The 25,478-nt window shown below is 53.0% G+C and overlaps 1 protein-coding gene across 18 annotated transcripts in view; it reads left to right on the forward strand.

The window, feature by feature from the left end:
• The first annotated feature begins 556 nt into the window (after nucleotides 1-556).
• TCOF1 (treacle ribosome biogenesis factor 1) overlaps nucleotides 557-25,478 on the forward strand; it is a 39,285-nt gene continuing 14,363 nt past the window's right edge. For 4 of the 18 annotated variants that reach the window (XM_033853439.2, XM_033853440.2, XM_033853441.2 and 1 more), the window contains exons 1-17: nucleotides 558-714; nucleotides 3,120-3,175; nucleotides 6,013-6,164; nucleotides 8,227-8,300; nucleotides 9,263-9,449; nucleotides 10,011-10,084; nucleotides 11,927-12,154; nucleotides 13,027-13,209; nucleotides 13,433-13,660; nucleotides 13,836-14,042; nucleotides 14,205-14,387; nucleotides 14,521-14,775; nucleotides 14,865-15,062; nucleotides 20,445-20,582; nucleotides 20,775-20,960; nucleotides 21,088-21,294; nucleotides 24,520-24,627. In XM_033853439.2, the coding sequence (XP_033709330.1) occupies nucleotides 607-714; nucleotides 3,120-3,175; nucleotides 6,013-6,164; nucleotides 8,227-8,300; nucleotides 9,263-9,449; nucleotides 10,011-10,084; nucleotides 11,927-12,154; nucleotides 13,027-13,209; nucleotides 13,433-13,660; nucleotides 13,836-14,042; nucleotides 14,205-14,387; nucleotides 14,521-14,775; nucleotides 14,865-15,062; nucleotides 20,445-20,582; nucleotides 20,775-20,960; nucleotides 21,088-21,294; nucleotides 24,520-24,627 (2,772 nt within the window). In that variant the 5' untranslated portion in view covers nucleotides 558-606. Of the gene's footprint in view, nucleotides 715-3,119; nucleotides 3,176-6,012; nucleotides 6,165-8,226; nucleotides 8,301-9,262; nucleotides 9,450-10,010; nucleotides 10,085-11,926; nucleotides 12,155-13,026; nucleotides 13,210-13,432; nucleotides 13,661-13,835; nucleotides 14,043-14,204; nucleotides 14,388-14,520; nucleotides 14,776-14,864; nucleotides 15,063-20,444; nucleotides 20,583-20,774; nucleotides 20,961-21,087; nucleotides 21,295-21,455; nucleotides 21,610-21,829; nucleotides 21,894-24,519; nucleotides 24,628-25,478 lie in introns of those variants that run through there. The other 14 variants (XM_033853445.2, XM_033853446.2, XM_033853447.2 and 11 more) reach the window with 9 other exon arrangements.

Genomic DNA, 25,478 nt, shown 5'->3' on the forward strand with positions numbered 1-25,478 from the left:
CGACTGTCTCTCTCCTCTCTGTGAGCTTTGAGGGCGGCTGCCATATCTTATTCATCTTTTTATCCCCCAATCCTAGCCTAGCGCTAGCCCAAGGTATGGTGCTCAGTAAGTATTTGTTCAGTGAATGAATGAACAATGACAAATAGTACTTGGTTTATGGGTTCTAAAACACCTGTGAAATGAATAAATGAGTGGGTAACTGCAAGTTCGGGTCTAGAGAGAGCTGGAGATTAGGATGTTCAGAGATGAGTAAAACCTGACCGCAGCTGTCAGACAGCTAAGTGGAAGACAAATCTCCTCCAGGAACGAGTCCGAAGGATTTAAGAGGAAGTCATTCGAATCGTGGCCGGCCCAGGAGGCGTATCCGGGTCTGACCACGCCCTCCCAGCCAATGGGCGGTCTTGTTGTCCTCCCTGCCTCCGCCCCTTACACCCACCGGAGAGGTGCCGGCCACTCCTGGAGATAAGACTACATGTTCCGGCGTGCCGCGCGGCGGGTGAAGGAGGAGCCGGAAGTGGGAGGTGCGAGGTCTAAGGGCAAGAGGGAAGTGGCGGGCGGGGACTGAGGGGGGCGTGCAGGTAAGCCGACAAGCCGGGGGTTGCGGGCATGGCCGAGGCCAGGAAGCGGCGGGAGCTGCTTCCCCTGATCTACCAGCATCTGCTGCAGGCGGGCTTTGTGCGCGCGGCGCGGGAAGTGAAGGAGCAGAGCGGCCAGGTAAGCGTGCCCGGGCCGTGTGCGAGGGCCGCGTGCAAGATCTGAAGAGAGGAGGCCCGCGCCTCCTCCCCTGGCGGCCTGGAGGGCGCCCAGAGCCGGATACCCGCGGTGATCCGGGACGCGGCCTGGGGTGCCGAAGGAGGCTCAGCCTCTGCTCCCCACCCCTGCGGCTCCCAGTTCTTATGGGCCTCAGTTTCCCTGTCTGTGCACTGGGCGGGCCGGGACGTGAGATATGACTCTCAGGGCTTTATAATCCCCGCGCCCCTTACCTCCACGCCCTTCCTGGGAGCGGCAGTTTAAAGTTTCCGAAGTCTCGGGCCACGTGGCTCGGCGCGGCTCCTTGGGGCGAGAAGGTTGCTGCGAGTCTGAGAGGTGGATTGCGACCAGCTCTGGTGGGGCGAAAGAGCGCCGAGAGAGGGGGTCTGAAGCCCCTTAATTGAGCTGGAGCTCAAGCCCTTAGCAGCCCTTCTGTACTGAGTCGGACAGCTTTGGGATTCGAACTCGTGGTGCAGTCATTTCACTTCATCCGTTCTTTGAGCAGCTGTTAATCTGGCGGTCAGAGTGCTGGTGACAGAATAGTGAGCACGGTCCCTCAATTCACTGTTTAGAGTTTACAGTCTGAATTTGGTAGCGGAGATAGACATAAATCAAAGAACCATAAAAGCACCCGTACACTTAACACTGTCTTAAGTGCCAAGAACGAGAGGTATAGGGTGCTAAGACAAGAATGGCAGCTTGCCCTCGTCAGGGATATCCAGGGTTGCTTTCCTGAGGAAGTGGATGTTGCTTTGAGATCTGAGAGAAGGGAGGTGGATATTCCAAGCAGAGGTGCAAATGGTTGCATATGTACTGCCCCAGAAAGTTGACTGAAGTGTGGAGTACAAGGGTGATAGAGGTCCCCGGGGAGACAGAGGAAGGGAGTTGGCTTACTTTGGTTTTCATCTGAAGAGCAGTGGTAAGCCACGGGGAAGTTTTAAGCTGGTATGGTGGCTACTGACTTGGTTAATCAGTACCCCTTGGCTGTGGTGGAGGCTGTGGTCATGATGCTTGCTCTCAGGACCTCCTGGAGAAACTAAAGGCTGATGGGCCTTACGACATTACCTGTGCTTTTTCCAGTTTTCTTTGGACCTCGGTAGCCCTTCTTACTCCAGTTAACATGACTTAACAGCTACAGGGGGTGAAGGAGAATACCCATCTGCTTTGGGGCATTTACCTAAGCAAAAGCATCCTGCCCTCATGGAGCACACGTTCCAGCAGGAGCCGAAAGATGACTGATTTTTTTTTTTTTTTAAAGTTAATGATACAGTGTGTGGGGTGATGGTAGGTGCTAGCTATAAAAATAAGGCAGGTGTGGGGGGATAAAGAATGTCAGAGTTAAATTATCTATATAGGGTGGTCAGGAAACCCCAATGAGAAGGTGACATTCGGGCAAGGACCTGAAGGAAGTGAGGGAGTGAGCCGTAGAGTTGGCAGGAGAGAGCATTCCAGACAGAAAGAATTGCAAGCCCCCATGCGGGCGGGGTGCCCTGACAGATTTGAGGGACAGTGAGGAGGCCAGTGTGCCAGGGGCAGAGGAGAGTGAAACTGACACTTTCAATTACTGTCAGTTACATTCTCAATGTTACTGGCTCCTGTGCTGGGCTAGATGGTCTCCATCAGGCCTGACAGCAACATCTTAGGTGGGTACTGCTGTTATCCCCATGTTAGAAAGAAAGAACCAGAAGTTTGAAGAGGTGAAGAGAGTAGCCCATCCAGTTAACACAGGCGCTCTGCCTGAGTCCAGGTGCACCCTCTTGACCACTCTGCCTAAATCCCCGGCACTGCCCTCGCCCCACATTACTCACTCAACCTCCTTGGGGCACTTGACACCCCAGGTTCTTGATATTTGCAGAGGGAATAGGCTTCTGATCTTGGCTCCAAAGGCCTCTGCTTCTACCAAAGGACTGGCACCATTTGGTTCCAGTCTCTTCCCAGCGGGTGAGCTGACAGCGCGGTCTCTGGGCTGTGGTTCGTACTGTCCTGGGGAGATTGACCAGCCTGGCTTTTGAAAGCCTTCTGAAAGGTCAGGGGTAGAAAAAGCCCTGTCTCGTGGCATCTAAGCCTGGAGAGTGCCAGGGAGGCTGGGGGCTGGATAAATGCTAGCCTGGAACATTCCAACTCTAATCTTCAAAGGTACTCCTCACCAACATGTTGTCTTAAAAGGTTTTAGCTGGAAATACTTGCCCTGCTTGTCTCTGGAAGGTTTGGGTGGTACTGGAAGGGTCAAGCAGACATACTTCCCAGAGCAGAAAGACCCCCTTCTCAACCACCTCTCTGTAGATGATGACGTTGAGAGAGTGGGGCCCAAGGAGGACCCTTACTGTGCTTGGGGGATTGATTGCTGCTTTCTCTTTACTTCTCTGCAGAAAAGTTTCCTGACTCAGCCTGTAACCCTTCTGGACATCTACACACACTGGCAACAGTAAGTCTAATGGGACTGAGAGAGTACAGCAGGGACACTGCAAGCCCTCAGCTTGGGATCAGCTAGGTTACTAACCTGGTCTAAGATCTGTCCCCATAGCCCACCGTAGATACTGTTATCACCTCCAGGAAGCCAGGTCACAGATACGAGTGTCTGGTAATGGAGAGGACACTGAGCTGTGATCAGTGCCTCTTAAGGACAAAAGCTTCTCAGCAGCTTTTATTATTCATTCAATCAGTAAACATTTATTGAGTAACTACTGAATGCCAGGCTTTGTTCTAAGTACAAAGGTATTGTCATGAGTGAGACATACATGGTTCCTTCTTTCCTGGAGCTGACATTGGAATCCAGGGAGGTAAGCACACCTCAGAAAAAACAAATGAGTGTAAAATTATAGTGGTAGTAAGGGTTATGCAAAGAGGTGCCCAGTGCCAAAACTACCTAAACAGGTTAGCCTAGCCTCATTTGGGGGTTTAGGGGAGGCTTCCCCGAAGTGACCTTTGATTTGAGAGCTGCAGGTAGTAGGGGAGTGAACAAGGCAATAGGTGTGGAGGGGCCAGTAGAGCGTACCTGGCAGAGGGAACTACTGGTCTGAGGCCTGTAGCTGCGGGCACAGTGCAGACGAGGCTGGACCGTAGGCAGGGCCCATTCCATGCAAGGCCTGATCATCCATGGGGAGCAGTTGTGTCTTTGCCCCAAGAGCCGTGGGAGCCATGGAAGGGTGAAGCAGAGAGTGGTGAGATCACTGCAGCGTGGCACGACCAGTCGAGGCTGTGGATATCATTATCCAGGCAAGAGCTGACGGAGCTTGAGGCAGTAATAACATGGGAGGGAGACAGTAGAGTCCAGGAATGTGAGAGGATGAGATGAGGGTCTGCGGATGGCTTGGAGAGGCAGTCTAGTCCACTCCCAGGTGTCTGACTTGTACACCTGAATGGAAGGAACCCAATTTGGAGGGAAAGATTTCAAAGACATGTTGAATGTGAAATGCCTGTAAAACCTGGGAAACAAGGAGGGGAATAATCTAAGGACGTATCAGCAGAGGAATGGTTTGAAAATGAAGGAGGGATAATCGTTCTCTCCATGAACTGGCCTGACCACAGCCAGCTACGGGAGTGAAGGACCTGCAGTCATGTCCCATGAGGAATGATAGTGAATACTGAACCGTCTGGGATGGGAAAGAGATGTCAGAGGGGCAGGCAAGGGACCTCTGTATGCACCTCTTTGAAGACAAAGGGAGTGGGGTGTTCCCTGGGGCCCGAGAGGCTGAAGTGGGACCCACATGTACCTGCTTTAGGAAGACAGGTTTCAGCTTCTGAATAAAAGCAGTGGGTCATCAGAGCTCTCCAGAAATGAGGTAGGCTACAGTGGAGTTGTGAGTTCCTTGTCATCAGAGGTGTGTAAACAAAGGCAGGCATGGTGTGGAAGGGATCCGAGCTTCCAGTAGAGAGCTAAGGTCTTTGAGAGCCCCATCAACCCTCAGTTCTTGGCTCTCCTCTGCTGCTGAGGTGAGCACAGGGCACACCCCCACTTCCTTTCGCACTTGCCTAGGTGTCTGTGTGTTTGCACAGCACTTCCTTCCCCAGAGAACTCCTTCAGTGAGCCGCAGCACACGCCCTTCCCCGCCACCAGCCCCTTCTGTGGGTGAGGAGTACTGACTGGGATGAGGACCTCACAGCCTAACCTAGTGGTTCAAACCCAGCAACTAGCCGTATGACCTTGGACAAACTTGGCCTCCCCAAGTCTGTCTCCATCCATAAAATGAAGATAATAATGGTAAAGTGCTAAACCTAGCCATTGGAGGCATCCCCCTCCCACCCCCACTCACCTCCGTATTTATCGAGCACTTACTGTGAGCCAGAACTGTTCTTGATATAGCTGGGAACAACCCAGAGAAAAATCCCTGCCCTTGTGAAACTTACATTCTGTTGGGAGGAGAGAGGCAGAGTGAACTGATAACATGTAGTAAATGAAACCTGTTTTTGCAGAAGATTCCCTGGGAACAAGGGACCCAAGCAGCACATCCCAAACTGGCAGAGCAGCATCCGTCCCATCTGGAGAACATGGGGCACAGACAGTGACTCCCTCGGGGCAGGAGGCTGGGGTCAGGGGAGATGATGCTCGAAAGTTCCAGCAACTCAGCCATCTGGGTGCTTATCCTCCCCAGTGCCTGAGACTTACTCTTTGACTCTGGGCAACTCACTTGCCCGTGAGACTCATGCTATGTGCTCAAGGTACTGAGGGAGCTGGAAAAGGTTCCTGCCAGCGCTCCTCTCCAGGGGCCTGGCTGTGCAGTGGGGGCTTCAAGCAGGAAGTAGGTAAAATAACAGGAGAGAGGAACGTGCTCTGAAGAAAATGAAACAGGATGGCAGGGCAGAGAATGTCTTAGGGGAGGGGGGGTGATCAGGGAGGGCCTCTCTGAGGAGGCTGTATTCGAGTTGAGGCCTGAAGGACAATAGGGACCGACCTGGGCAGACTCTTCCAGGAAGAGGGCACTGCAGGTGCCACAAGTTCTGGAGGAAGGAGGAGCCTGGATGGTGCTGTGAAGTGTCTGTAGTGCCGGCACTTAGCGCTCAGTGACTCTTAGCAGCTGTTATATAATATTGTCCACCCTTCCTGAATATTTGAAGACTCATAGACAATTGTAAAAATACGATGAAATGAGTGAAAATGCAGAACACAAAATTGTATCTAACACTGTGTTTCATCACTGTTTAAACTCTCTTCATGCATGTTTCCTTTGGGGGCAGGGAGGATGTGGGGAGGTCTTCCTTTTCAACTCTCCTGGGGTTGTCCTTGTCACCCGGTTGAACTAGCCAGTCACCCTTGTCCTGCAGAACCTCGGAGATTGGCCAGAAGCGGAAGGCAGAGGAAGATGCAGCCCTGCAGGCCAAGAAGACCCGCGTGTCAGACCCCATTACCAGCTCCGAGAGCTCAGAAGAGGAGGAGGAGGTGGCGCAGGAGGCAGAAGCAGGAACCACCAAAGCCAGTAAGAGCGCTGTGTGCCAGGGGCTCAGCTCAGTGCCCTGCACCTTTCAGGAACAGGCTGTTGTATATTGGATTGTTCCAGGGGAGGGTCCACCTCCAGCTTCTCCTTCAGTGAGCCCTCAGAGGACCGGCCCTTTTAGAGGGAAGGTTGGAAGGGTCCCACATACCTATTTCAGTCTTGATTTGAGCCCTTCCTCTGGGCCAGACATCGTGTCCCAGGGGCTAGGAATCCAATGGTGAACAAAAACATGGATGGCCCTTACAGTCTAATTTGGGGTACGTGGAGTCAGCCCCTCCAGTGGGGCCCAGGAGCTGCATTTTTACAAGCCCTCCAGATGATTCTGGTAAAGATAGAAGCCCACATTTTCAGAAGAACTGCTAGAGAGATTTCAGAGAGGGCAGCTGGCGGGCACCTCTTCTGTGTGCTTACGGGCTGCTTCAGGAGTTGCCGATCTTCCTGTTATTTTGGAAGTGTGCAGGTTAGCACTGGCAGGCCGTCCCGGGCACTCTGGTTTCAGGGTGTTGGCAGGGGTGACCCGGGGAGGCCTTCACAGCCCCTTCTCCCCATGTTCTCAGGGCAGTTTGTACTTTAACCAACAGTGGTCATAGCTCCACAGAGGAATTATCGTTCTTCTTTGCATTATTGGTTTTTACTTACATAGAAGATAATTTCTTAATTTTTAAATATGTTTTCTGATTGTAAAAGAAATACAGGCTTTGTTATGGAGTATTCATTATAGAATATGTGAAAATTACTTTTCAGAAAGGTAGGGAAAAATTATCCATATTCTTGCCACATATAATTTGGCAAATTATTCTTCCATTTATTTTTCCTGAACATGTTTTTTCAAATACTTGAGATCATACTGAATATGCATTTTATACCTTGCTTAATCTTTTAAAATTATAATGCAAAGCAAGTTCACTGTGAACTGTACAAAAGCATACAGAAGAAAAGTGGGAGGTTTCCTGTTCCCCTCGCCTGCTCCCCTTCCACTCCCTAAATGTATCTCCTGGAGGGGAGCCTTCCAGTGCTCTCCTTTGTATCTGAAATCATACGGATAGACATCCACATTTGCCTACGTCCATACCTACACACTATTTAAAACAAAAATTGTAAAGTTTCCTACTGAAGGGCTACTCGATATTAATAAATTTTTTAAGCTCTAATAATGGAATTATAATTATACTTTTTAAGAGTTCTCATTGAGAGAAACATGCTGAAATAGCTGTGGGCAACATGGTATGATGTCTGATGTTTTCTTCAGAATAATACTCAGCAGGGAAGGGCGAATGGGGGGATAGCTGAAATAAGATTGGCCACAAGTTGATAACGGTTGGGGCAGGGTGGTTTTGTACACTTTCTCTCTACGTAGGAACGGGCTTAACATTTTCCGTGATTAAAAATAGAGAGAGATGGAATTAAATGTCAGGAAAAGAATTAGATCATATCATTCATCTCAACAACATCCTGTTTATTTCACAGCATACATTAGAAATCTTTCCCTAATCTGAGCTCTAAGGAGACGATACCCCCGTGTAAAAGCAACAAGAATCTGGAAATCTCGACATCTAACAGGGTCCCGGTCTCATGGTTCAGCTACTTCTCCACTGAGAAACCGCTGAATTCGAGCAGCTTTCTCTGTAGACCTGGGCTGCCTGACCTGCTCCTGTCTCGCTGAGCGACGTTAGGGCTGCAGTGTGGCAGGTAGCCTGTGGGAATGGCACCCCTGGAGTTGTGCGGGACCTCCGGGATAGTATGCGGCAGGACTAGGAGCCAATCCCTTTTCCTCTGGGGGCTTCAGCGTCTCGTGCCACCAGGGAATTGGGACCCCATCGGGGATGCAGACACATGCCTTTCATGTCGTCACTCTCCTCTCTTGCTCCTGGGGGATGTGGCTGATGCACCACCGAGCTCTTTCCCAGTCCAGGCTCAGCCTCAGATCTCATGCCAGCCCCAGGCAGCCATACCAGTTGAATTATTAGGTGAGCTGAGCCTGTTTGCCACTCACCCATGAGAACATGCTCATCTGGCTCACCCAACCAGTGTTTGTGTCTTGCAGTCCCGGCACTAGCATCTACCAACTCCTCAGCCACGGGGATGGTTTTGCCTTCAAGTGTGAAAGAAAAAGCCAAGGTGAGTGAGACCACCTTCCAAGCTGTCGCCCGTGGGAGTTGAAGTGCCCTGTAGGACACAGTCCCCTGTGTCAGAGAAGGATAGGGTTGTGGGTAATTGCCCAACCCTTGGATTGGATTCAGATCTTGGATTCAGATCTCAGCCTCAGTCGCAGTGTGATTGTGGTCTGTCCCTTCACCTCTGTCGGCCTCAGTTTTTTTTTCTGTAAGATGGGGATAATACCTACCGCCATGGGCCACTGGGCACATTACACACCTGGAAGAGACAGTTCCTTTCCTCCTCCAGCCCTGCATTCACCTGTTCACTCGGCAAATCGTTACCAATACAGTTATGTTCCAGGCACTGCACAAGGCAGTGGACACACCAGAGCAGATAAGACACTGGTGGCTCTGAAAGCTTGAGAAGCATTTTATTTTGGGTTTTTTTTTTTTTTTGGTTGTTTTTGGCCGTGCCGGGGGGCTTGTGGGCTCTTAGTCCCCCGACCAGGGGTAGAACCTGTGCCCCCTGCAGTGGAAGTGTGGAGTCCTAACCACAGGACCACCAGGGAACTCCCTCAAGAATCACTTTCTAGGCTGGAAACTACTTGGAAAGTAGAATATCCTTTTTTGGTCATCCACAAAGCAGTGTCACAGGCACGTAAAGGATTATGTCTCTGATATTGCCTGTAGCATTAGCAAAAAATATGTAGAAAGAATTATGAGGCCATGGTAATGTCCACAACAAGATGCTCCTTACCACTGAGCAAAACTGCTGTGTCCCAAGAACTGTAATTCGGTTCTCTCCACACCTCTGTGAGGGGAGGTACCATTTTTAGCCCCACTTTGCAGATGAAGACACTGAGGCTTAGGGAGGTAGTGTGCCCAAGCTCACAGGGCTAGGAAGTGGTGGAGCTGGGCTCAGATGTGGTCTGTGCTCTCATTTGCCAGGCCATACCCACTGTCTGTCACTCCTGTTCTGTGTAGGCAAAGACCAAGAAAGCCAGCAAGACAGTGAACTCCACGGCACACCCTGCCTCCGGGAAGGCAGTGGCCCACCTCCTCACCAGGAAGTCACCCCAGAAGGCGGCAGGGCCCTCTGCAAATACCATCCTGGTCTCAGAAACTGAGGAGGAGGGCGGTGTCTCGGCCCTCAGAACCACTGTCAAGCCTGGTGAGCGGCCCTGCCCCTAGGACCAGGCCCCCCGAGTGCGGGCTGAGGAAGCAGACCTGGGCGCTGCTTTGTCAGGCCCTGGGACCCTCTGGAATTCAGGAGGTTGTCTCTATGACAGCGAGGACAGCCACCTCAGGCCATTTTCCCCTCCCCGGGTGAGGAAGAGTCAGCTGCAGGGACACCTCAGGCCTTGCGAGGGAGTGTGAGCAGCCGGGGTGGGCTTGGAGCCCTTTCTGGCTTATTGCTCTCAGGTGGGTGCAGGGCCTGCTGCAGAGGCTCAGAGGCTAAGCTGAGAGGCCTGGGCTTGCCTCCATCTCCCATGTAAAATAGGCGTCTGCCCTGCCTGCTGCTGTGTGCTGGTGGAAGGAGATCATCTGAGCCATCAGCTTCTGGCGCTCGTGTGCTGGGACCTAACATCACAGGCCTTACCGGGGCCTCAGAGCCGCGCAGGAGCTGCGGCGGGAGCGCTCGCACCTGGCCCTGAGTAGTTGGCGTGGAGGGTGCCGGCGAGGGGTGGGCGGGTCTGGAAAGGCCCTCAGTCCCTCCTTGTTTATTCCTCAGGAATGGCGGCCGCCAGCCAGGCCGCCAGCTCCAGCGAAGACACCTCCGGCTCGAGCGATGAGACGGACGTGGAGGTAATTGCCGCCCATCCTCAGGAGCTGCCCTCTGCAAACCTCTAACCCTCCTGGGGGCCTGGCCGGGGCCTCACCTACCAGGGGCACCAGATCAGTTCAGCAAGGGTGTCAGGGTGACCGGGAGCTGGGAAGGCTGAGGCCTGCGGAGGCGGGGAGCCAGGCACTGCTCCCTGCACTCTAGGCAGGCGAAGGTGTGGGGCTGGGGGGAAGAGACGCCATCCTGCCTGTGAGGTGGGGGGAAGCCTTCCTGGGATAGGCGGCACTGGACTGCGGCCTTGACGCACAGGAGGCTTCACCCAGGAGGGAGGTAGGGGGAGGGGTATTCGAGCGGGAAGAACTGCACGAGCAAAGGCCCCGGGGCAAAGGCCCCGGGGCAGGAGCATGGCTGTCCAGGGCATTGGGGTGTGGGTGAGGCTGCTGCGGAGGCTCTGGGCCTGCTGGTGAATGCCAGGCCTCAGCACTGGCCAGGGGTAGGCAGGTCTTTTAGTCAGTGGCCGTGTCTATTTTGTGAACCGTGACCTGGGAGGAGTCCCCGCTGGTTATTCCTTATTGTGCACCTTCCAAGCGCCAGGCCTTGGGGAAACAGTGGTAAGCAGGACGGGTGGGGTTCCTGCTGCTGTGGGGAAGTGGAGGGGTCCCTCAGAAACTTAACTGCCGTGGTGATGGTTATTATGAAAGGGAAATGTGGTGTGGAGAGCTCTGAGGCACAGTAACAGGAATGTGATGCAGACAGAGGGACAGCAGGGGCAGAGGCAGACACAAAATGAGTTTGGTGCTTTTAAGCAACAGTGATCTGCGATTTCATGAATGAGGCATAAAGTGATACAAGGTGAGGTCAGAAGTAGGCGGGGGCCAGATCCATGCCTGACCACGAGGACTGCTGAGAGGAATTTGGGTTTTATTCTGGAGGCTGGGAGAAGCCACTGCAGGGCTACAGGCCCAGCGGCAAGGTGGCCTGACTTACGGTTCGGAAAGATGGCTGCTTGTGGCCTGGATCGGAGGACAGTGCTGAATAGATGTAATGACGTGGTTGAGGGCTGTTGGAGTAGTGCTGGCAGGAGACGCTGGTGCCTGGCGCCAGGACACCCGGGGAAAGGTGTTGCAGAGGGAGAAAAGTAGCATTCAGGGATGGATTGCCCTGGCCCCCACGGTGCTTCCTACCTTGCCTTCCTGCCTTAGCCAGTCACCCACGAAGGTAGAGACCTTGCTCCCAGCTACCCCGGGCCTAGCTGTGGGCTGCTCCCCACATTCTGTCCCACCGTTGGGTCCTCGTTACAGCCAGCCGTAAGGACGCCCTGGGCTCCCATCCCCCAGGCCCTGCCAAGGGAACGAGCGACACTCCTGGCCCTGGGAAACCAGCAGCCAAACACATAGCTTCAGTGGGCCAGAGCCCAGAGAGGGAAGGAATGTGCCCCAGGAATCTCAGCAAGCCAGTGCCAAGACTGGGGTTCAGAGCCTAGCCTCCTGGCCCTTGGGGTGGCCACCATGACAAGATACTGTAGCTGGAGGGACAGTCATGAGCTGTCCTGGTTGAGAGTGGCTGCCCCTCTGCTGGGCCCTGTGTGCCAGGTGGGAGAGGAGCATCGTGGTTGGGAGCTCTGCCCCTAGAGCCATATAGACATGGGTTCAAGTCACAGCTCTGCCCCTTAGTACTGGTGTTGAGTGGTTTAACCTCTCTGAGCCTTTTGCCCTTTACTGGAAAATAGGTGTAAAGATAGTACCTGTCTTAGGGAGTTGTTTGAGAACCAGGTGACATTAGGAAAGAGCTTTACAAACTATGAAGCATCTTATACTCCTCAGGGGTGGAGAGGATTATTCTCTGATTCCATCGCCTTGTTCCAGGTGAAACCTGCAGTAAAACCACCACAGGTCAAAGCCTCGGCAGCTGCGGCCAAGGAGTCTCCAAGGAGAAGGGCAGCCCCGACCCCAGGGAAGGCGGGATGTGTGACACCCCAAGTCAGAGGGGGTGCCATGACCCCAGCCAGCAGGGCCAAGAAGCCAGAAGAGGTCTCAGAGAGCAGCGAGGAGTCCGAGAGTGAGGAGGGGGCCCCTGCGGGGACACCCAGCCAGGTGAGGCCCAAGGGAGGCCTGCTCCTCAGGGTTCCCTGGTTCCCTGGCCCCGAGACTGGTGGAGAAACTGTGTAATGAGCACCTTCCCTGCCAGAGGAGACTCGCCTTGGAGTTTGGGGAGAGGGAGGCGGGGCTATGGGAGTTGAAGGGCAAGGGCACCTGGTTTTGCTCCACCCGCTTCTGGAAATGACCTTTCCTGTCCAAGCAGTGGCCTGGAGTGGCTGCTTCCCAAAGGGCAGGTGCTGCACCCCACCCAGTCAATAACCACTCCCTTCACCTCAGTTTCCCTGTCTAGTAAATGGGCTGCTGTCCTTGTCCCAGCTAGTCCTGCTGTGAAGGGACTTGAGAAGTTTTAATTACCTGGTCCTCTGGCTTCTCAGGCCAAACCATGGCTTGTTAGCAAACAGGAATCCGCTTCCATTCCATCTGCTGGGACCCCCTTCTCCTCGCTTGGGTAGCCAGAGCTGCAGCTGGGCATGTCCTAAGGGAAAGCCAGAGAGGCTGGGAAGCTGTTGGAATCAGAGAACAGGGAGGAATAGGGGTGAGACAGGTGGTAAAAGGCCCCTGGGAGCCCTGAGCCTGCCCACCCTGGGGCAGGGCCATCATGGAGAACTGCTATAAGGAACTGGGACCCAGGGGATGAGGCAGTAGTGGTCAGGTGAAATGGGCAGGGGTTGTGAAGGCCCCGGGAATGAGGAGGTATGGCCATACTGGCTGGCCGGCCATACCGGCTGGAGCACCAGTCAAGGTGGGGAGTCCAGAGAGAAGCAGGGGGTCTTGCGAGCCTCACTAGGGCTTCGAGCCTTATTCTTAAGGTGTCACAAGGGGGTTTTCAGAAGGAGGGGAGCAAACTGCACTTTCTCTTTTACTAGGTGAAGGCCTCCCAGAAAACTGTCCAGGTCAGAGCTGCCTCGGGTCCTGCCAAGGGGACCCCTGGGAAAGGGGCCACCCCAGCACCCCCTGGGAAGGCAGGGAGGCCAGAGGAGGACTCGGAGAGCAGCAGCGAGGAGTCAGACAGCGAGGAGGAGACGCCAGCTGCCCAGACCCTGCTGCAGGTGAGGCCTGGGGAGGGAGAGTCCCACAGCCAGCACCCCATCCCAGGAGGCCTTCAGAGGGCTTGTTCTCTTGCTCCACACGCACCCCAGCCATGCTCAGAGCCCTGCGCCTTCTCACCATGTGGTGTGGTGTCTGCGGTGTCCTTAACCCTGTCCGCTCTCCTGTGTTTCCTCACGCCCACCGTCTAGTCTCCCTCCCCTGATACTGTTTCTCTCGCTCCAGGCAAAGCCCTCAGGGAAGCTCCCCCAGGTCAGAGCCACCGCAGCAGCACCTGCCCAGATGCTTTCCCCTGGGAAAGGGGCCCCTCCAGCACCCCGTGGCAAGGCAGGGCCTGCAGCCATCCAGGCCCAGACCAGGGGGCAGGAGGAGGACTCAGAGAGCAGCAGCGAGGAGTCAGACAGCGAGGGGGAGGCGTCCACAGCCGTGCCCCACACCACGAGCCTGGCTCAGGTGAGGCTGGAAGGATGCCTGGCCCGGCCCTGTGCGTCGCCTGAGAGACCCTGTGGGCCTCTCCTCCTCTGCACCCGGAACTGCTGCCCTCCATCCGCCCTGCGCACCTCCTGTCTTACCTCACACACATTCCTCCCAAGCCCCCTATCCTGACCCTGTCCTTTGTCACTCCCAGGCAAAGCCCTTGGGGAAAAACTCCCAGGTCAGAGCTGCCTCAGCCGCAAGCACGGGGCCCTCAGCGAAGAGCGCTGTCCCAGCGCTCCCTCAGAAGGCAAGGGCTGTAGCCGCCCAGGTGGCAAAGTGGGAGGAGGACTCGGAGAGCTGCAGCGAGGAGGAGTCGGACAGCGAGGGGGAGGCGCTGAGAACAGCAGCCTTGACCCAGGTGAGGCCCCTGCTGTCAGGCTCTTCTCTCCGGCTCAGTGCCGGAAGCCCCATCCCCCTCCGCTCACCATGCCTGTTGACCCTCTCTGTCTCTTTGTCTCTGCGTCTCTGCACAAAGCCACACTTTGGGTGCTCTCCCCTGAGCCTGTGTGTCTCGCTGCAGGCAAAGTCCTCGGGGAAAGTCCTGCAGGTCAGACCTGCCTCAGGTCCCACCCAGGGCCCCCCTCAGAAGGCCGGGCCTGCAGCCACCCAGGTCAAGACCCAAAGGTCCAAGGAAGACTCGGAGAGCAGTGAGGAGGAGTCAGACAGTGAGGACGAGGCCCCTACAGCCAAGACTCCAGCCCAGGTAGCTGCCCCCGCCGGGGGAGCAGCTCCACAGGGAGCTGTGGGGGAGGATGGCAGTGGGGCTCCAGCCCTGAGCGGATGGGGGCTCTGAGTCCAAGATCCTTCTGTAGCTTCTGACTTCTGTGTCCCTGCAGGCAAAATCAGCTGTGAAAACTTCTCAGACCAAGGTCTCCCCAAGGAAGGGCACCCCCATTACACCCGCATCTGCCAAGGTCCCACCAGTGCAAGTAAGCGCACCAGCCCCCTGGAAAGCAGGAACGGTGACTTCGCCAGCATGCACATCATCCCCAGCCGTGGTCAGGGGCACCCAGAGGCCAGAGGAGGACTCTTCAAGCAGCGAGGAGCCGGAGAGCGAGGAGGAGACGGCTCCTGCCACATCTGTGGGACAGGTGAGGCGAAGTTCGTTTGGCTGGGTCAGGGCTAGCCCCCACATGGTCCTTTGGCTCCTGTGACATGCCTCTTTTCCATGTCATTCCAGGTGAAGTCTGTAGGGAAAAGCCTCCCTGTGAAAGCTGCCTCAGTGCCCACCAAGGGGCCCTCAGGGCAACGGACCACTCCAGGGCTCCCTGGGAAGGCAGGGCCTGCCGTGGCCCAGGTCAAAGCTGAGGTGCAGGAAGACTCAGAGAGCAGTGAGGAGGAGTCGGACAATGAGGAGGCGGCCTCAGCTGCAGCACAGGTGAGACCTGGGAGGAGCCAGCCTGCCCCACCCACACCGTCCTGGGATGGGGCTGGGGATGCACTTACCTAGGCTGCTCTTGCCCCAGGTATGCAGCAGCCTCAGCTCAGCCTCATTCCACACCTTCCACTCATCTCCTCCGCCCATCAGAGCTCCAGGGTCGAGCTCCAGGGTCTCCTTCATCACCTTTTGAGCTCCCACTGAGATTCCTTTTTACACAAGCTCTGTTAAGTACCCCATCTGCCAGGTGCCAACTTATCTGGGGCTCCTTTGGCCCTGGCCCTTGGAGTTGCCAGCCTAGATAGGGGGGCGTGGACATGTACAGATTATTTCAGTGTGGTATGATAGTAGGGTTGAGATGGAGGATGTGTGCCTAGGCTAGCAGGGCGTGGCACGTGATGGTGTCTAGAGGTTTTTGGGTAGAGGAAGACCTCTTGAAGAAGTGGCATCTAAACTGTGGGCTGAAGGAGTTGGCCAGGTGATGTGGAGTGTTCCGGGCAGAGAAACCAGCCTGCGCAAAAGCCAGGGGGTGGGAGAGTGCCTGGCTTTGTGAGTTTCCCCAAGCAGAACATTCTGGTGGGATCACTAGGGGAGACCATGTGAATGGCGAATGGTGGGAGGTTTGGAGCCAGGCTGCCTGGGTTCAAGTCCTAGCTCCACGTCCTAGCAAATGAAGTAATCCATTAGGGCCTCTGTTTATTCTTCTGTAAATTGGAAATCAACCTGCGCAGAGTTGAGAATTTGATGAGATCTCAGCTGCCACACCCGGCAAAGGGCCTGCACACAGCAAGTTCTCCTCCGTCTCCCTGAGGGAGCAGAATCAAGAGGTGCCTTCCAGCCTGGGAGAGTGGAGAGAAGTGAAGATATCTCACTCCCTATATTCACCCACCCACCATTTATCATTTTTAATTGTCACTCTTTTTTTCACTAACCACTCAAATTAGTCATTTCTTGTTTCCTTGTACCAAAGCACACATTTTTATGGATTTTTTTTTTTTTTTTTTTTTTTTTTGGTCCTGATCTCACTATTATCTTGTAGGACCCAAGGTCCTATCATTCCTTTACTGAGATTTTAAACTATTCTTGGCCTTCCCAGAGTCTCAGGTCAGTAGTCTCCTATCCTGTTTTTCCAAGCTACAGACATATTCCAGACCAATGCCTTAAAAGTTTCAGTGTGCCGATCACTTAATATCTGTCTTCCCATTTGAGCCTCCCACCTGTACCATGAGACAGTGTTCATTTACTTTGGTTTCTAGAAGAGGAAATTGGAACTTAGAGGAGTTGTTTGGTGACTTGCTCCAGCCCCACCAGCGCCTGCCTCCAAAGCCTTTGCCTTTCCCACTTCCTTCTGCTATATCTTGGCCAAAACTTTTCCAGCCACAGAAATGGTCATACTTTGGGGCCTTATTTTCTGTCAGGTAAAATTGAGCAGCCAGTCCCTCTCTATAGGGGCGTAGACTTTATAGCCTGATGCTCTGTCAGTAGCTACTGCCTTTCCTAGCTTCAAGAGGTCTGAAGAGCTTCTGCTAAAACAAGCAGGGCTGATAGGAGTCTTGTTGACCACCTTCTTTTCCTCGCCTTCATCTGAAGGATGAGGATAATAACTGTCTCTGTTGTGGGGTTATTATGAGGATTGAAATAATACTCGTATGGCCTCACCCGGAAAATGCTGTTCTATTCTGCTTAGCATTGCTGGGGTCAGAAATGAGTCACAATCTCTGATCTGCTCAGAAACACCCAGCCAGCTCAAAGTAAACCATCCATTGAGGGAATTGAGGTTCAAAACAAATTAACAGGACTTCCCTGGTGGCTCAGTGGTTAAGAAACTGCCTGCTAACGCAGGGGACACAGGTTCGAGCCCTGGTCCGGGAAGATCCCACATGCCACAGAGCAACTAAGCCCGTGCGCCACAACTACTGAGCTTGCGCTCTAGAGCCTGCGAGCCACAACTACTGAGCCTGCGTGCCACAGCTACTGAAGCCTGTGCACCTAGAGCCCGTGCTCCAGAACAAGAGAAGCCACTGCAATGAGAAGCCCGTGCACCGCAACAAAGAGTAACCCCTGCTCGCTGCAACTAGAGAAAGCCCACACGCAGCAACGAAAACCCAATGCAGCCAAAAAAAAAAAAAGATTAATTAAAAAAAAATTAACAAAGTCAGAGAGTCCGTTCTGGAAAACCAAATGTGCCAGAGACTCAGGAAGGAGATGATTCGTGACTTAAATATCATAGAAAGACAGCCCTTGTGTGAGAAAGGCAGGATTTGTTTGATGAATGGCCAGATAAGTGGTATGGTGCCTTCTGGGCCTGACCTTGTGATATATGTTGATCTCATGTCCTGTGACATTGTTACACATACTTACCAGTTCTAGTGGCTTTTGTAGATTCCTTAGGATTTTCTGTATACGGATCATGTCTGCAAATTAAGGGCAGTTTTACTTTTTTCTTTCTAATCCAGATGGCTTTTCTCTTTCTTGCCTTATTGCACTGGCTAGAACCTCCAGTAAGATGTTGAATAGTAGTGAGGAGAGCAGACATCCTTGCCTTGTTTTTAATCTTACTGGTAAAGCATTGTCTTTCACTCTTTAAGTGTGATGTTAGCTGTAGGTTTTTCATAGATGCCCTTGATCCAGTTGAGGAAGCTTCCTTCTATTTCTAATTTGTTGAGAGTTCTTATCATGAATTGGAGTTAGGTTTTTATCAAATGCTTTTTCTCTATTGAAGTGATTTTTCCCCCTTTGTTCTGTTAATATGTGTTACATTAGTTGATTTTCGGGTATTAAATCAATGTTTCATTCTTGGGATAAATCCATCTTGGTCATAGTGTATATTCCTTTTTATTTGTTGCTGGATTTGGTTTGCAAATCACTTGTTAAGGATTTTTGTGTCTGTGTTCATAAAGAATATTGGTCTGTAGATATCATGTGATATCTTTGCCTGGCTTTGGTATTGGGTGATACTGCCTCATAAAATTAGTTGGGTAGTATTTTCTGCTCTGTTTTCTGAGAGTTTGTGTTGGATTGGTATTATTTCTTTCTTAATAGAATTCATCAATCAAGCCAACTGGGCCTGGGCTTTTTGTGGGGGGGGGGGTGATTTTTAGTTACTAAGTCAATTTCTCTAATTGATATTGGTATATTCAGATTTTATTATTCTTGAATCACTTTCTATTTTGTACCTGTTAATAGTTGTGTGCACAGTTAATAATTTGTGCCTTTCTAGAAACTTTTCTGTTTTCATCTCAGTTGTCTAATTGGTTAACATAAATTTGTTCATAATATTCCCCTATAATCCTTTTAATATCTATAGGGTCTGTAGTGATGTCTTGCTTTCTTTCCTAATTTTTGGTAATTTGTGTCTTCTGTCCTATTCTTGGTAAGTTTAGCTAAAGACTTATCAATTTCTTTCTTTTCAAAGAAACAACTTTTGGCTTCATTGATTTTTCTGTATCATTTTCCTGTTTTCTGTTTCATTAATTTCCACTGTGATCTTTATCATTTCTTTCCTTACTTTGAGTTTGATTTGCTCTTCTTTTTCTAGCCTCTTAAGGTGGAATCTTAGATTTTTTTTTCTTTTTTAAATTTATTTTGGCTGCGTTGGGTTTTCATTGCTGGGTACGGATTTTCTCTAGTTGCGGTGAGCAAGGGCTACTCTTCGTTGTGCTGTGTGGGCTTCTCATTGCGGTGGCTTCTCTTGTTGTGGAGCATGGGCTCTAGGCACGCGGGCTTCAGTAGTTGTGGCACACAGGCTCAGTAGCTGTGGCTCGTGGGCTCTAGAGTGCAGGCTCAGTAGTTGTGGCGCATGGTCTTCGTTGCTCTGAGGCATGTGGGATCTTCTCAGACCAGGGCTCGAACCCATGTCCCCTGCATTGGCAGGTGGATTCTTAACCACTGCACCACCAGGGAAGTCCCTGGAATCTTAGATTTTTGATTGTATCTCTTTCTTTCTAATGTAAACATATAAAGCTATAAATTTCCGTCTGAGGACTGCATTAACTTTGTCTCATGAATTTTGAAATGTTTTTTTTTTTTGCGGTATGCGGGCCTCTCACTGTTGTGGCCTCTCCCGTTGCGGAGCACAGGCTCCGGACGTGCAGGCTCAGCGGCCATGGCTCACGGGCCCAGCCGCTCCGCGGCATGTGGGATCTTCCCGGACCGCGGCACAAACCCGTGTCCCCTGCATCGGCAGGCAGACTCTCAACCACTGCACCACCAGGGAAGCCCAAAATGTTGTATTTTTAAATTTTTATTCTTTGAATGTATTATTAAGAAGTGGCTTAACTTCTAAATATATGGAATTGTACAGATTTGTTTTTGTTGTTGATTTCTGATTTAATCCTGTGTGGCTGGAGAATATATTTTGTATGATTTCAGTCCTTTTAAACTTTTAAGACTTGTTAGGTCAACTTAGACTTGGTATCTTTTGTTTTGTTTTTGTAAGTCTATGTAAAAAACATTACTCTCCTCTGGATGACTTGAGTTCTGTGCTGCTAACCACCTTACCCTTAGTCATACATAGTCCGTGCTTTAGAGAGTTTTCTTTCTTCAATTCATGACTGATAATTTCACTTGGTCCCATGCGAATGAGGGAAGCTGGGTTGTAGGGCATATCACTGTTCAAATGACATCTCTGAAGGAGACAGGGGCCTTGAGATGATGCCAAATTCCTCATCCGATTTCACATTAGCAAGGCTTGCTTTCACACTCTTATCAAGGATTTTGCTTTTTGTTGCTCTTATGTCTATAGTTCTGTTTATAGACTCTGACAGGCTTTTAGGGGGTTCCTTGAATATCAGTTTAGTTTAGGATAAGCTGAAGAAAACCTCAAACAACAGTCGTTTTCCTTTTTGTTCTGCCATCCTGAGTACTTGGCTCACATCTCATAGACTAAGATGGCTGCTTGAGCTCCAGCTATTACCTCAGCATTCCAGGCAGCAGAGAGGAAGAAGACACATTTCCTACGTGTGTAAGAAAGTCAAATGTATGCTTGACTTACATCCATTAGCCAGAAGTTAATCACATGGCCACCTAGCTAAAAGGGAGCCTGGAAAACACCTTTGCTCTGGGTAGTCTTATACTTAGCTAACAGTAAGAAAAGTTCTCACAGTAATAAGTTTGAGTGCTTATTGTGTGCCAGGCACTGTGTTAAACACTGGGAATCTCCCATTTAATCCTCACCGTCCCTATGGGTAGGCCTCATTTATTCCCATTTTATAGAGGAGGAAACTGAGGCCCAGTGAGGTCAAATGATTTGCCCAGGTTCACACAGCTATTACCGGAGGAGCCAGAACCCAGACTCAGGCATCTGACTCCAGAATCGGCATTCTTGGCTACCTGCTCTATTGCATCTCACCTCCTTTCCGTAATTCCCTTTTCTCCTTCCAGGTGAAGACCTCAGTGAAAACCACTCAGACCAAAGCCAACCCAGCTGCCACCAGAGTGGCTTCAGCCAAAGGGGCAGCATCAGCTCCTGGAAAAGGGGTTTCTGCAGCTGCTCAAGCCAAAGTGGGGTCCCCAGCCAAGGCAAGTAGGACCAGCGCCAAAAGAGGTGCCAGGGTGGGATGTAGAGGAGGCCAAGCAGTGGCCCCAGCCTGGACAAGGGTTCTGCACAAGCGGGAGTGATCTCCCCACAGCCATGCCCTGGGTGGGGCTTCACTTAAGGGCAACTGTACTTTCCTCTTCCTTCCCCAATACTGTTCCCTCCTCATGATTCAGGTAAAGCCACCAGCAAGAGCCCCCCAGAGCAGTGCCGTCTCTGGCAGGGGCCAGGTGTCTGTGCCGGCTATGGGGAAGGCACTGGCTGCAGCAGCCCAGGCCCAGCTGGGGCCGGTCGGGGGCCCACAGGAGGACTCGGAGAGCAGTGAGGAGGAGTCGGACAGTGAGGGAGAGGCGCCCGCTCAGGTGAGGCCCGGGTGGGCAGAGAGCAGCCCTGTGCTTCCCCTCTGTGCCAGGACCTGCCCACAGCACAGCTACACATGCCCCATCCATCTCCCGTCGCCCTTCCCTGACTCCGCTTCTCTCACTCCAGGCGAAGCCCTCAGGGAAGACCCCCCAGGTCAGAACTGCCTCAGCCTCCACCAAGGGGTCCCCCAGGAAAGGGGCTGCCCCAGCACCCCCTGGGAAGGCAGGAGCCCCAGCCGCCCAGGCCGGGAAGCGGAAAGAGGACTCAGAGAGCAGCAGCGAGGAGGAGTCAGACAGTGACGGGGAGACGCCAGCAGCTGTGCCCCCAGCCCAGGTGAGGCCTCACGAGGAAGCAGCTACAGTGCCAGGCCTCTGAGCCACCTACTCCTGCATCAGAACGTGGGTTCAGGGCCAGGTGAAGAAGGAATTAAGACCAGATTAAGGCTCTGACCCCAGGATCCTTTCCCCCAGCTGCTGTACCCCATGTCTCCTTAGGTGAAACCTGCTGTAAAAACCCCCTAACCAAGGCCTCCCTGCTGAAAGGTGTCCTGTGCACTCCCATATCTACCAAGGTCTCCATAGCACGAGTGGGCACACCAGCCCCATGGAAGGCTAGGCCAGCAACTCCTGCCAAGCCCCCAAAGATGTCACAGGGCCATGAGGAGGCTTGGACTGTGATGCAGGTACCATGAGGCCCTGGGAAGCTGGAGGAAGTCACATCCCTCACCTGGGCCTGGGACCTCCTGTAGGCATGTGTATCTCTCAAGGAGAGCTCTTCTAGCTTAACATGAAGCCTGGGGAGTGGGGAGAGGGAAGGAATGAGCAACTGACTTTTATCTTGACCATTTTCCCTCTGTCTGCTTGCACAGAAGAAGTTCAGGGTGACAAACTCCAGGACTCAGACATGTGATGGCAACAACAGGCTCAGGCCTGGTAGGGGTGATAGATGGCAACTGACATGGAGCCTTGGTGTCAGGAGAGACAGTAGGGAGTGGTGGCAACTAGGACAAACTGGAGAGCCCTTGTCTCATCTAGAAAAGCAGTCCCTGTCAGCTCCAGCCAGTTATGACCTGGTGGAGATGGACCTTTGTAAGGCCAGATCTTCCATTTCTTTTTTTTTTAATTAATTAATTAATTTATTCATTTATTTTTGGCTGCATTGGGTCTTCATTGCCGGGCGCACGCGGACTCTCTCTAGTTGCGGAGAGTGGGGGCTACTCTTCGTTGGGGTGCGCGGGCTTCTCATTGTGGTGGGTTCTGTTGTTGCAGAGCACGAGCTCTACACACGCAGGCTTCAGTAGTTGTGGCTCACAGGCTTAGTTGCTCCGCGGCATGTGGGATCTTCCCAGACCAGGGCTCGAACCCGTGTCCCCTGCATTGTCAGGTGGATTCTTAACCACTGCGCCACGAGGGGAGTCCCTTGATCTTCCATTTCTTAAGGGAAGCTGGAAATCCCTGTTCCACGCTGAGCTCCAGCCCCTCATAGATTTCTGTTTTCTTCATGAGTAAACAAGCACCAAGAAGTGTAAGTGCTCCTAGCACTAACCTCTCTGCCTTCAGTGCATCAGACCACTGCTGAACACGCTGTCTTATTGATAGGGACAAAAGGATGAAACATGTTGGCCCTGCCCTCAAGGAGCATATAGTCTGTAGGGCAAGACAAGGTGACTGGATTATTGGAGAATATTCTGGTTGTGCTCTGATGGTGCTGGGAAAACAAGTGTCTGAGAGGCCAAATGAGATGATTGAGCTGAGCTTGGAGGAAGACCTGGGGTTCCCTAGACACAAAAGTAGAGAGAGACCCTCCAGGTTGGGGAGGGGAGTGTGGAAAGGGAGGGGGGATGTAAAGTCAGGTGGGTTCAGCAAAGGCCAGCTGTCCTGTAGGCAATAGTCACTTCTAGTTGCTTGTTACCAGTAACATTTATGGGGACCTAAATGCCAGACTAAGACACAAGGGTCCCAGCCACGTTTTGGACTGTGGTGCTTTTTGTAAAGTTTCTTTTGTTTGTTTTTTAATTTTTTTTTTTTTTGGGGGGGGGGCTGCATTGGGTCTTCGTTGCTATGCTTGGGCTCTCTCTAGTTGCAGTGAGCGGGGGCCACTCCTCGCCGCGGTGTGCGGGCTCCTTATTGTGGTGGCCTCTCCCATCGCGGAGCACGGGCTCTAGGTGCGCGGGCCTCAGCAGTTGTGGCTCGTGGGCTCCAGAGCACAGCCTCTGTAGTTGTGGTGCACAGGCCTAGCTGCTCCACGGCATGTCGGATCCTCTTGGACGAGGGCTCGAACCCGTGTCCCCTGCATTGACAGGCAGATTCCCAACCACTGCACCACCAGGGAAGTCCCTGTAAAGTTATAAACAGGTTGTTGTATCAGTCGGGACATCCTAATCTGCAGGAGAAAACAGAGCTACTTCACAAGCGCTTAGATGCTAAGGGGATTGGTTATCTCAGTGCACAATGTTTCAGAATAAGGTGTCTGTAAAGGTGGTTCCTTCAGCTCGGCATCATCAGTGACTCAGATTTCTTCCGTCTCTATGCCTCGTGTGCCTCATTGTCACAGCAGGGCTGCAGCATCTCCTAAAGAGCTAGGAAATCCCCCAGTTGACTTCCCCTCCCCTTGTCTCCTTGACCAGATCTAAAGCATGTGCTCTGCCCGCCCCCTGCCACCCCCCAAAAATGTCACTCACTGATGAGAGGCCTGCAGTTCCTGTGACTGGCTAGGAGAAGGAGCCACCCTCTCCAAAGCCTGTGGTGGGGACCCCCAGAACAGAGTCAGGGTTCTGTGAGCAAGGAAGCCATGGGGGTGTGGCTGTTGCAGTGTGCATTGTAGCTGATTCATTTTAAAAATTGGGAAATACACAAATCAGGATCTTCCAGCTTTTCTTAAGAAATTGGAGGCTCAGGCAGCATGGGTCCTGCTTTTCTGAGTGGTGAAAGAGGGGCCTTCGCACCAGTAGGGAGGCCCAGAGCTGCCCTCTGCACCTGCCTGGGCTCCCCTGAGCTGGTCACCAGCAGTGCCTTGCTGATTAATCACTGCTCTCCGAGTCATCCTCTGGCTCCTGACGGCTCTTCCCAGCCAGCCCGCCCCCCTCGTCTACGCCTGGCCCGGGAGGAGGGGGGCAGGAGGGGATCACAGCTGCTCGGACCACCCTCAGCCAACTCCTGCTTGTAGCTGGGGCTGTGACAGCCAGGTGTGAGCTGTGCTGGGGCCCCTGGCCCCACCCCTGCCACTTCGTCCCGGGCCACTATCACCTCTCATTCAGATGCCCGGCCAACAGCACGCCAGCCCTCAGGTTTTAGTTGTGTCTGACTCACACATCCCTTTCACGTTCAGAGTCAGCTCCGGAGGAAGGATAGACAGAGTGGAGACCTGTGTTCCCAGTAGCTGGGAGGCATGCCGGGCCAGCAGCTGTGCCCCCCGTGTGTATATAGGGGGGTCATGCTATCTCCCCCGGAGACTGAGGGTTGTTGCTCTCTGGCCGTGGTTTCCCCACCCCGGCCTCTCAGTTGTGCTTCCCGTTGGCTAACAAATGCCCCCTCACCCACCATATGCTTGTCCCGTCAGAAGGAGGGTAACTCCAAAACTGCCAGAAGCAAGACCCTGGCCCCAGCGCCCCCGGACAAGAAGGCAGAGGGGTCCTCAATCAGCAGTGATGAGCTGCCAGCAAGACAGGTAGGCCAGGCATTGTCTCTGAGGACCCTCGGGCTCAGAGCTGGGTAGGTGGGCCCGGGCATGGGGGCAGATCTGTCCCACTTAAATAGCACTTCCCAGTTTCCTGAGCTCTTTCCTCTGTTTTAACACGTTCATCCTCACAATAACCCTGGGAGGCAGGCAGCAGAGCCAAGGCAGCAGGGCCAGACGGTGTAGGGTCAGAGCCGGCGGCCCCGCCCACCAGCTCCAAGGCCCGGGCTTGCCTTAACCATGCTGAGGCCCGGCTGTTTCAGCTGTGAACAGGCAGGGTGGCAGTCCTGCTTCCCCGCTCTGCATGCTGGCACAGGTACACAGCGTGCCGCCCGACAGGGAGGGCCTGTGAAGGCAGGAGGGCACGTGGTGGTGCATCAGGAGTCAAGGCCCAACAACTTGAAGTGATTTCCCCAGACTCCTGTGACCCATAAGGAGCCAAGGAAGGGGCAGACGCTGATACCCCTGCTTCCTGTTGGGAACTGGGAGCCTTCTCTGCAGGTCCTGTCAGAATCCCACAGGCCTGGTCCCAGACCGCACTCACACACCTGCGGCCCATCCTCACACGCTGCCGGCCGTCCTCCCCTGACTCTACCCCTGAGGGCGGCACCAAGCCCACCTTGTCTGCCCAACTCCAGAGGCCCACTTTCACCTGGCAAGTGTCTGAGCTTCTGTGTGAACCCCAGGCCTCACGTGCAGCTGGCACTGCCCTTTGTCCTCCTTTAGCCCCAAGTTCCTAAAAGCTTCTGCCAGGCCCTTCGGAGATGCTGGAGCCCGCAACCCCCAGACCAGTGGGTCTCCTTAACCAGCTCCCCTTAAGGACTTGCCTGGCAGTCCAGTGA

Source organism: Tursiops truncatus, chromosome 3, assembly GCF_011762595.2.
Source record: "Tursiops truncatus isolate mTurTru1 chromosome 3, mTurTru1.mat.Y, whole genome shotgun sequence".
Lineage (NCBI taxonomy): Eukaryota > Metazoa > Chordata > Mammalia > Artiodactyla > Delphinidae > Tursiops > Tursiops truncatus.